Source organism: Poecilia reticulata, unplaced genomic scaffold (genome assembly GCF_000633615.1).
Source record: "Poecilia reticulata strain Guanapo unplaced genomic scaffold, Guppy_female_1.0+MT scaffold_131, whole genome shotgun sequence".
NCBI lineage: Eukaryota > Metazoa > Chordata > Actinopteri > Cyprinodontiformes > Poeciliidae > Poecilia > Poecilia reticulata.
In genome coordinates this window covers 780,292-791,627 of record NW_007615014.1, presented here as the reverse complement: position 1 = coordinate 791,627, position 11,336 = coordinate 780,292, and the positions used below count along the sequence as shown (strand labels likewise).

The 11,336-nt window shown below is 43.7% G+C and overlaps 2 protein-coding genes across 2 annotated transcripts in view; one reads left to right on the top strand and one right to left on the bottom strand.

Annotated features, from left to right (window-relative positions):
- Nucleotides 1-2,437, bottom strand: sra1 (steroid receptor RNA activator 1). The gene is made up of 7 exons (XM_008401820.2): nt 2,370-2,437; nt 2,194-2,291; nt 1,532-1,645; nt 1,370-1,453; nt 1,154-1,302; nt 957-1,065; nt 1-872 (listed from the first exon to the last, which is right to left on the bottom strand). The coding sequence occupies exons 2-7, from the start codon at nt 2,216-2,218 to the stop codon at nt 616-618; spliced, it is 738 nt and encodes a 245-aa protein (XP_008400042.1). The 5' UTR covers nt 2,219-2,291; nt 2,370-2,437; the 3' UTR covers nt 1-615.
- Nucleotides 2,438-4,520: 2,083 nt separating this feature from the next.
- apbb3 (amyloid beta (A4) precursor protein-binding, family B, member 3) overlaps nt 4,521-11,336 on the top strand; it is an 11,706-nt gene continuing 4,890 nt past the window's right edge. The window contains exons 1-6 of the mRNA XM_008401818.2: nt 4,521-4,584; nt 8,589-8,752; nt 8,836-8,894; nt 9,279-9,327; nt 9,538-9,687; nt 10,008-10,135. Of these exons, the coding sequence (XP_008400040.1) occupies nt 4,536-4,584; nt 8,589-8,752; nt 8,836-8,894; nt 9,279-9,327; nt 9,538-9,687; nt 10,008-10,135 (599 nt within the window). The 5' untranslated portion in view covers nt 4,521-4,535. The remainder of the gene's footprint in view (nt 4,585-8,588; nt 8,753-8,835; nt 8,895-9,278; nt 9,328-9,537; nt 9,688-10,007; nt 10,136-11,336) is intronic.

Genomic DNA, 11,336 nt, shown 5'->3' with positions numbered 1-11,336 from the left:
CACTTTTTTCAGATGTTTATTTTGCTGCTACGCCGCAACAGAACCAGTCAAGCTTACAATCGGATCAGGACACAGAGAGGAAATAGTCAAAGCTGTGATCGTTTCAGAAGACCAATCAGAGTGGCCCCTGAAGGAAAACTGAACAATCAGAATGGAGCTATGCACAGTTGATTGGCTGGGAAACGTCAATGTCAACTCCCAATCCAATCAGCTGAAAGGTCTGCTCTGGTTCAGTTTGGTTCTAAACAGCAGGTTCTGATGGAGAAGTTCTGGTTCCCTAATGTCCAGAACCCTCAGAGTCCAGGCCTTAAAGTCCTGGTTCTTCTAGTCCGAGTCCACCTGACGACCCAGAGAAGTTCTGGTTCCAGAATCAAGAGTCCACAGTTCTGATGTGAGTAGGTCTGGTTCTGTTTATTGCCTGAGGTTCAGGTTCTGGGTCTGTATGAGCAGAACTAGAGCCCCAGGATGTAGGAGTCCAAACCTGGTGAACAGATGGTACCGTACTGATGGTACCGATACCAAAACAACTGAAACCGGTCCAGCGCAGAAAATGAGAAGAACCGCACAGAATCCCGGCCAAGTTACCCAGAGCTGGAATGCAGGGTTCTGGGAAACTCAAGACTGGCATCCTGGGTTCTGGGTTGGTTCTATGGGATTCTGGACTGGTTCTGTTGGGTCCTGGGCTGGTTCTGTTGGGTCCTGGGCTGGTTCTGTTGGGTTCTGGAGCGGTTTCAGGTGATCTGGACTGAGGTTGCGGGTCTCAGCGATGAGCCGCTTAACGCCGACCATCCATTGGCTAACCTCGGTCACATGGTCGACCATCAGAGAGCGATGAGCTTCATCAGCAGAGTCCCAGTGACCGGCCTGCAGCTCTGGGACACACAGGTGGACAGGTGAGATATGAGGTGGGACAGTCAGATGAGACAGGCATGAGACAGACAGGTGGGACAGGTTACCTTGGGACAGGACATCCATGCGTCTGGTTACAGGTAGGCTGAGTTTACCGGACCTCCAGCTGTCCTCCAGGAGGCGGAGCCTCTTAGCAACCTCGTTACACACCTGAGCCTACAGACAGGTGACGGGTTAGTGTGTGTCCCTGCTGGCCAGGTGCAGTACTGCAGGCCTCCAGCGCCCTGTGCTGGTGGAAACTCACCCTCACGGAGCTCCTGCAGGCCTCCAGCGCTCTGCTCAGCACTGACATCACAGTCTCCAGGTCAGGCTCTGATAAGCTGCCATCCACCTCTCCCTGCTTTCTCATTGGTCCCTTTTGGGCAGTGGGCGTTGCCTCAGGTGGACGTCCAGCTGGAGGACATTAAAGCTGTCACTCAGGTGCGTTGAACAGGTGCAGTGAGACAGTTCTGACTCTTACCTGACAGAGGAGGCGGAGCTACTCCACACATGGGCGGGGCCATGAGGTTGGAGGAGGGAGGGGCTGGGGTTGGAGCACCTGGACCTGGAGATCAATCAGATTCAGATGTTTCACATCAGATCACAGATGAGGTAAAGTCAGTGCTCAGGTGAGTCAGATTACCTGAGCTCGCTGCTGGAACAGCTCTCCTGCTCAAGGGGTTCCTCTGAGGTCCGCGGGCCGTCTGCAGCCCGTAGGAAAACTGAGGGGGGTCGTTCCAGCCCCGCTCCTGGTTACCTTGGAAACAGAAATTTAAATAAATACAGTTCAGCAGAAATCCTGATTATGACCAATTTATAGTGAGATACTCTGAAACTGAACGTYTTGGTGGGGAAAATAATCTCTAATAAACATTTATTTTACTGAAGAGTCCAGAGACTCCCTGCTGACTAAATAAATAAATAATGCAGATGTCATTAGCYCTGATCAATAATCCAACAGCTTTAATCCAGCAGGACAGAAATTTATGATCAATAATCAAACATCACAACAAACATCAAGTTTATGAATCATCAGCGTTTCAGCACTCATATTTTGAGCTGGTTGACATTAGATGAACTATTAATGACCCGAATTCATCGCGTCACACAGGTCTGTCATCGCCGCCATAATTAATCCACTTAAATTTATGGTACAGATCAGATTAGTTTGAATCCAGAGGTTTTTAAGTGAAGTTCCAGTCTGTGACTGTTAGTAGGCGCCTAACTGCCCGGCCGTTTTAATCCCCGCAGCGGGACTCTGGTAATATTCTCTCGGACTGCACTGATCCTCTGGAGGAAACTCACCGGGTTTCACGTACATGTCCTCCATTGTTGGAGCCTGGAATCAGCTGATTCTTCCCAGGAAGGCTGAGCAAAGCTAGCGGCTAGGCTAACCGGAAGAGCTTTTACAGAATAAAAGCGTCAAATAAACTTCGATTAAACTCTGGATATAATTAAAGGCTATTTCTTGTCTAACTCACCCAAACTAAACACAAAGTCTTGTGTTTTGTTGTTGCAATGAATAACCCATTAAGTTATATAACTGCAGTCAGCACATCCGGTCAGAATGTCAAAAATAAAAGCTTCTGATGTCAGCTGTTTTTAATTTATTTTGACTCTTCGATTTCTCCTGTCTTATCTTTTCTTTAAAGTCATATTTATGAACATTTACATGTTCAAATGTGCCAAAGAATCAGCTCTTGACTGAAGAATTTCTAGGTTAATATCAGTTACAGGTAGTTAATTGTGTGGTTTTTATCTTCAAGTTTTCCCATTGAGAGAAAACTGAAGCATCAAAACCTTAGTATATTACAGCTGAAGTAAAATTATATTGCTATATGTTTGTGTTTTAATGCTTTTGAATTCATAAAACTCACAGCTAGCTAATATAAAGTGAATATAAATTCTTTTTGAAGGATGATTATTTCTATCTGTTTTCTGCTCCTATTTTTCACGCAGGGCAGTTAATGCCTCCAGGTGTCTGTGAGTATGTGTGGTCCATCTTGAACAGGTCACCCATCCACTGCAGCAGCAGCTGACCCAACATGCATATTTCTGGACTGTGGGAGGAAACCGGAGTACTCAGAGAATGTCCACACGGAGAACAAGCCTGACCGCTGGCTGGAATTCAAAATGTTCAGTTTGATTCTGTTTGAAGTCCTTCAGAGGACTTATCGTTATTTTTACTTTGAAGAGATGAATAATTTTACTTCCTGTTGCAAAGGCTTACTTTACGTGCTGCCAGTTCCTCAAGAATGTCCGGGACGTGGCCACCGTGAAACGCCTATTGAAACAGTGTGACGTCAGCACGCCTTCAGGTGGATTTACAGTGACTATTTTACGGACCTTTTTTTCATTCTCTGTTTTGGTTTTTCTATCCAATAAAATTCACTCATAGATATTGCTTTACATCGCTTGACTGCATTACCTAAATCAGGGTGTCCAAAGTGTGGTCAGGGGGGCATTTGCGGTCCCCAATCGTATTGCGTGTGGCCCCTGTAATCATGGAAATTCTTTCCCACATCATAGTTGTTTGATGTAGATAGAAACCTTTTATTTTTAATTAGGTCAATACCATCACAGAGACATTAAAGTCTTCCTACAGTAGAAAACACTGGCCACAGCAGCAATTTGTTTTTTAATGCCTTTTATTTCCAAGCTCCACATCTTTCCTGTGACTTTTATTCAAAAACAGACTTTGTTGCATCCAAATCTGCTTTTATTATTATTTTTATTAAAGTTGGCTAAATTCAGCAAGAGTTCTCTAATAGATCCTGAATTTATTGTTCAGAATGAATTAATTTTTTCTCTCTTTTTTTCTATTGATGCCTAGAAAATGATCAAAATTACTTTTTGAGGCAAACCCAGATCTTTAATCATTTAAACATTCCTTACCAACAACAAAGCTATTAATTTAATTAAAGTGTTGCATGATTAGATTATTGTTGAATACATAAGATTAAATTTTTCTGGCTCTTAAGTCATCTAAACTTGACAATTTTGGTCCATGTGACCAAAAGTTTGGACACATATGACCTAACTCTAAAGGTTACATATTGAAAAAATGTCTCAATATGGACAGATTTGTAGGAATAACAAACTAATCACCTAAACAGATGTTTTTTTTTTCTTCATTTTGTTTGGATTAACATTTAGACAAAATGAAATATTTGGATTTATATGAGTCCATTAAAACCTCAAGGTTCTCCACTGCTGAGAGTCGCAGCATCATCTTCATCGGTTCCACCGAGCCTGATGATGTATTTTCTGTTCCAGCTTCAGCCTCAGGATGAAGATGTTCCAACAGATTTTACTTTCAGCATCACTTGCTGTAGTGGAGTCATTTTTTTTACAGGGGAGAGCGAGTGAGGCAGAGAGGGAGGGCAGTGATGACATCATCAGGAGGAGGAGGAAAACAGCATCCTTCATCAGACGGAGAGGAGAGAGGCAAAGAGGAGGCAGAGAAAACGCCGGGACGGGTAACAAAACAAGGGAGGAGAAGAAACACTGATGGTGTCTGAGAAGGGGGCGTACGTCGGGACGAGAGACACCCACAAAGACAGGGGGACAGCGGGGGAGAGACAGGTTGCAGCAGCCGTCCTCTGGGCCTGATCAGCTGACTGCAACTCACCGGGGAGGGTGGAACCATGATGGGCAAGGATTACATGCTGGCCATCATCATCGTCAACTATGATGGTGAGACACACACACACACACACAYACACACACGCATACACACACACATTCAGGTTTCCATCCGTTCAGAGGTCCTGGGCGTGGGACAGCATTATGAGGATTGTCCTCATAATGGATGCAGGTTGGGGTTTATGTTGGATGTTTCTGGGTGTAAACACTCAGATGCTCAATGACGTTTTAGTTTGAATCCCAACTTGTGGCAGAGTTAAAGACAGAAAGTCCTGCAGCTCCTGAGTTCATCTGGTCAAATTGAGTTTAGTATCGGACAAAGATGAAGAAACGAAGCAGCTCATCAAAGACCAAGCTGCAGAACTGGTACTGATAAGAAACAAAGTGTCTGACTTGCATCAGTCTGGAAATAGTTCCAGAACCACCTCTGAGGTTCTGGACTCCAGAGAATCTCAGTAAGAACCAGGATTCACACCTGGAACCACAGGGAGCCTTCCCAGCAGGCCGACCCATCAGAACCACTCATCAACAACCCTTCAAGAAGGTCCAGAAGAACCAGAACTTGTGGAGCTCTGCAGGGCTCCTGACTGAAGCAGCATCGGTAGTTCAGTAGTTTGCTGCTCTGATGCATGAATGTTTTCTCTGCTGGATTTATATTAACCAGTCACTCACATTACTCCCATCCCTGAGCGGGTCCTACCTCTGGTTCTGGTTCTGATCCACTTTCTGCCCTCAACTAGAACCTCCTTCAGCCTCATCTTCCTGCTGGTAATGAAACTCTGTAATCAGTTTCTGCATCTCTTCGTCATGTCTTTAACTACATATCAGCAGAAATTGAAAAATGACTTCAGATGAATCTGCTGTTGGAGTTCCAGATGGAAATCGATGGAAAGTTTTAATTATTTCTGACAACGTTTTAGAGATTCTTCCTACTGAAATCCAGCTGGAATCCTCTCTGACTCTGGACCTGCAGCTCTTCAGCAAAACTCCTCAGAGTCTGGAGGACCAGGAAGAGGAAGGACGTGTTTGTGAGGAAGAAGAGGGCAAGTCTTTTAGAGTGTTGCAATGTTTCTGCTCCAGAGGACATGGATCTGTCTGTCCCTATCTGCTGGTTTGGACCTGTCAGAACTGGATATAAGCACCTGGAGAGGCTGATGCTTTAAAACAATCTTGTCCCAGAGACTTTGGGAGGATAGGGTTCTGGTTCTGTTCAGAACCTGGGCCTCCGTCCAGCAGCTCAGCGGGACGAAGGATGTCTAGGCTCTCTCAGCTGATTCAGCGGTTCGTGTGTCCGAGGGTTTATTAATTATTCACGGCTTCTTCAGTTTAATCTCTTCCTGCTCAGCAGTTTGACCCAATCAATGGCGCCCGTCCTGACACATGATGTTGGATCGGCAACATGATCTGGGTTCAGAGAGCCACTGCTGCAGGAGATCAGAACCCAGCCTGACCCGTGGGTCAACAAGACAGAACCGAGTCCTATCAGAATAGAAATCTCAATCAGATCCATCTGAAACCACCAACCCACCGTTCACCGGAGGATGTGTTAACTGTGACAGAACCTTTGGTTCCGGTCGGGTCAGACTGAATGTTAGTTTTAATGTTAGTCACGTTAGTCAGCATGCTTAGTCTCAGGTCTTTTTTAGTTGGTTAAATTTGTTCAATTTAAACTAAAATCTAAGCTTTAGAGTAACATAACCCTAACCTTCCGATGTTTAATCCAACCTGAACCTTCAGAACCACATAAAGACGGTTCCAAAGTGGGCCTTCTATCAGCTGAAGAACATTTCCAGGATCAGAGGACTAATGTCTCAACATCAGAGAAACTCATACAGGCATTTCTTTTTAGTGGCATTGATTACCACAGCAACGTCTTCACAGGTCTGACTAACAAATCAACGGTCCAGCTGCAGCTGATTCAGAACGTTGTTGCTGGAGTTCTGACAAAAACCAGGAAGATAGAGCACATCTCCCAGTTCTACATCACCCAGTTTTATAGTCCTTCACTGAGAGAACAGACTTTAACATGCTTTTGTTAAAAACTACTCAGCTAACTGCGTTAAACTAGAAATCCAGGTGAGATGTGAAGCATGGACCATTAAAAACAGTGGCGGTAAAGGAGGAGCTGCAGTGATTGGAGGCTCCAACAGGACCTGCTTCAACCTTGGGCCGGTTCTGCTGTCCTGAGTGATGAACACGGTTCTGATGAGTCAGCAACGACCCTCAATGATCAAGGTGACCTTCATCTGCGGGAATGAAACTGCTGAGTCAACAAGGAGGACATAAAGAAGAGGAGGGTTAAGTTTCCTGCTTCGTCTTTATGCAGGCATGAGAATCAATATGTCATCTGATCACAGCAAAATATAAAAACAACGTGTGACCTGCTGACATGGACAGCTGATTGGACAGGAGCTCTTCAGCCCAGCGACTGACTGGACAGAAGAAACTCTGATCAATAAGTTGTCTACTTCTGTTGAAAGTCTGAGTTCAAATCTTCTGAATGACAGTTTGACTTCAATTAAAACATAACATTTTCACCAAGCTGACAAATGGGAAGTTGACTTAAAGCTCTTAGAGGAATTCATAATACATTTTTTCAAAATATGTTTTAAAAACCTGCAATGACAGATAAAAATAAACATTGTTGATTAAAAGTGATAAATACGTGACTTTCTCCTCAGACCCAAGTTAAGTTTATTCACACAGCACATTTCAGCAATAAGGAATTTCAGAGTGTGTTCACCATGAAACATCATTCAGTCACCAATTGTGAAACAATAAACATTACATTTTGTACATTTTGTCAAATGCCATCATAAATATGATGATCAATGTTCCAGTGTTATGGAAATTTCCTTATCAAGGAATGAGAATCTGTTTCAATAAGAGAAAGATTAATCATTGTCTTTAAGTTTCTTTATTCGAAGGCAAAAGCGTTCGAAGACCCTTCTCACTGAGCGCAGTCAGTAGAAGAGCCCTGMGCAACACMCATCACATCGTTATATAGTCACAGCAAGACAAAGACCCTCCCAAAGTCTGATGTTATCTCTACTGCCAGATGGCCACAGAGACACCCTGACCCCCTCCTCATGAACTATCTCTCACCTCTTGRAGGAGATGATTTTATGGCAGGAAAGACAGTTGATAAGGATTTCAGGAGGAACTTCTAACACTTCTTTGTCAGTTCATGGGTTCAGCTCAAACAGGGTACAAACTACATCCCACACATCAGTCCTTTAAGACAATCATTAGATCAAGCATTTTACCCAAGACGTCTTCAGGTCTCTTCTGCTTTCACGGCATACATCTAAACATTATCTGCAAACTTATTTAATGGACAAACACATCTTGCAGAAATACAAAAACAAAGCAGATATTATCAGTAAATAAATGGTAAAAAGTATCATCAGTTCCTTCAAGAATGAATTAAGACTGAAAACGAAATTTTCTATTACACCAGTTACCAGAAATGAAAGGCAGCTATAAACAAATGGTTTTGTTCTTTATGTAAAGGAGCTCAGCGTTTCAACGGTCTTTCTGTTTTCTGGAAGTTTGTTCCAGATTAGTGGACCATAAACATTTATATTAGTTTTTTTCAATTTAATAATGGTCTAATTGTTATTCTTTGTCTCTGTGCTTTAATCTGTGAAAGAGGATCTGCTTATTTACAATCTTTCCTATAAATACTGGATAATCTCTGTTTTCAATGCAGGCAGAAATCATCAGGGATGTTTTTAACTGGCTCCAGATATGATGCAAATTTTATTCTAGCAGCTAATTTGTTTGTTTCCTGAAATAAAGCACAGAAACATTTAACTCCTCGATGGTTCATTTTACTACATATTTGCTAATTCTATAATTATATTGTAAATGTATTTATTATATATTTATTTTACAATAACTAGCAGATAGGAACTGGTTGGCTATAGAGGCAGTTTTGAATGGATCTGATAAAACTTCACTCCTGTGTTACCGGTGGGGAGCATTGTTGCCTCTAGGGGGCATTGACAGAGACAGGTATGTCTGTTTGATGACAGCTATTTGTTTCCCTACAGACAACATCTGGACAGACCAGAACCTCCTCCTGGACCCAGACCTTCCTTCTGGCTGGAGGACAATCAAAGACTCCACGGGGACCTACTACTGGCACGTTCCTACCGGCGCCACCCAGTGGCAGCACCCCTGCCTTACCGGGACACCAAAGCCTCTTGAGACACAGGTGAGACATGACTGGTTTTCCTCTTGTAGCTTCTCCGGTTGCACCAGTGTGGCTCAGCCCGATCGTTTTCTGTGGTGTTTCAGCAGGAAGAGGCAGGAGACCAGAGCACCACCAAAGAGACGGAGGGAGCCTCTGAGGAATGGTAACTCAGGATGAATGTCCGTCTGTTAGGTTCGCTGGGGGTCAAACAACTTCTGAGCAGTTGGTTCTGTACAGACAGATGTTCTGTTAGCCTCACACCTGAACCTCAGAAGGCTGCTGGCCTAATCAGGTCCTCCAAGTTGGGAGGTGGAGGCAATTTGGCCTTGTTTCTCCAGCAGTCTTTATGTTCACATTCCCATAAACCACCAGTTTTTGTCTTCATCCCCATAACCAGCAGCTCTAAAGTGTTTATGCTAGTAAACCAGCAGCTCTAAAGTGCTTATCCCAGTAAACCAGCAGTTTTATACAGATGCTGTCTTGACATAATTTACTGTCCAGTCATCGTCAGAACCTCCACAGTTTATATGAACTTCTTTCTCCTCAGGTCTTCRTGGCAGGAGGACTATCTCACTGACCATGACCCTGACTCAAAGGTAGCATAAAAACATCTTCTCTATGAAAAACTGTACTTTAGTTCCAATACTCTGACAATAACATGGAAGTGATGATGAAGGGCATGAGGCCAGAATAAGAGTTTAGCTCCTCCTCTGCATCAGGATTTAATCTGATGGTCTAATCTGTTCTAATCTCTCTCCACCGTAGTTTTGTGGAGCAGTAATCTGATGTTGCCTGCCTCTCTGCAGTGCTTTGCCGTTCGCTCCCTGGGCTGGCTGCAGGTGGAGGAGGAGGACCTGTCTCCCGGTCGCAGCAGCTTAGCTGTCAGTAACGTCATCCAGCAGCTGTCTCACTGTGGCAGCCCCGAGCAGAGAGACAGGTCCGGGGCCTGGGGCGAGGTGAGATGTGAGGGCTGCCCCTAGTGGCAGTGTGCTGGAACTGCACCTGTTTTTATCTGGGTTTTACTGAGTTTGATTTCTGTGAAAAGACAGCAGTTCTGCAGTTTGATATTGTTGGTCGTATTCACAGCACTTACATGAATGAACTAAAAATGCCATTCCCCTGCGTAATGTTCTCCTGACCTGTTCTACTCACCAGCCACTAGGGGGCTCACTAAATTAATGTTACATTAACATCCATGGACGCTGACAAACCAGAACAGGTCAAGCTAACCGGAGTCAGCAGGAAGCTGCTTATGAGAGCATGTTCTGACCTGCAGGGTCGGGAGATGATGCTGGTTCTCAAGAAAGACACCTTGACCTTATTGGACCCATTAGACCACACACCCCTCCATTGTCAGCCAATCATCAACATCCGAGTGTGGGGCGTGGGCTGCAACAACGGCAGGTGAGTTGATCAGACCCAGGTTGCTCGAAACGCAAAAACTTCAGAATCGACTTCAATTACATTATCATGACTCTAGATCAGGGTTCTCCAGGTCCAACCCTCCAGCGGTACTCAAAGACCGGACCTGCAGAACCCTGGTCTAGATTCAACCTAAGCTGGGGCCAAGCTACATGATGTCTCTGCCAGTCCTGAACAGAACACCGGGAAAGTCTGGAGCAGTCCGCTCTTATTTGGGTCAGTCAGCAAGGCGGTGGGCGAGATAGCGAGAGAAGGAAACCGTCCCTTGGCTTTGGTTAAACAGACATACTGGACGACCCGGTTGGGTTGTGTGAACAGATCACCGACCAAACTGTAAACGTGTGTTGGTGACAGCCAATCAGAATGAGGCTGATGACTGGTGCCCTGAGTCGCCTTCAGTAAAAAAAAAAACTTTGCGTGTAGCTATGTGACATTACAAATGCACAGCGCTGGGCAGAATAATATTCAGCTTGTCAATTACAGTCATGCTGGGATAAAATCAAACTAAAACAGTAAACAATGAAGGAAATTATAAATAAAGCAAATAATTAATTTTTTAACCAAAAAGTAAGCATTTTATTTCACAGGTTTATTTGTGTGATCCAGACACGATACGATTGTTTGTTCAGACATACATAAAAACATGTTTATGATAAAACCAGCATTGAGAGTTGTTCTAAAACAGATTAATGGCCCAAACTCTCAACTTTAGCAGATCTGATCAGAACCATCAGATCTACAGGTCCTTCTAAAAAAATTAGCATATTGTGATAAAGTTMATTATTTTCCATAATGTAATGATAAAAATTAAACTGTCWTATATTTTAGATTCATTGCACATCAACTGAAATATTTCAGGTCTTTTATTGTTTTAATACTGATGATTTTGGCATACAGCTCATGAAAACCCAAAATCCCGATCACAAAAAATTAGCATATCATGAAAAGGTTCTCTGAACAAGTAGTTAACCTAATCATCTGAATCAACAAATTAACTCTAAACACCTGCAAAAGATTCCTGAGGCTTTTAAAAACTCCCAGCCTGGTTCATTACTGAAAACCGCAACCATGGGTCAGACTGCTGACCTGACTGCTGTCCAGAAGGCCATCATTGACACCATCAAGCAAGAGGGTAAGACACAGAAAGAAATTTCTGAACGAATAGGCTGTTCGCAGAGTGCTG

Coding starts and splice junctions, on each gene's coding strand:
- sra1 (XM_008401820.2), bottom strand. CDS start 2,218: ATGGAGGACATGTACGTGAAACCCG. Junction 1,646..2,193: donor GGACATGTACGTGAAACCCG/GTGAGTTTCCTC, acceptor TCTGTTTCCAAG/GTAACCAGGAGCGGGGCTGG. Junction 873..956: donor CATGGATGTCCTGTCCCAAG/GTAACCTGTCCC, acceptor TGTGTGTCCCAG/AGCTGCAGGCCGGTCACTGG.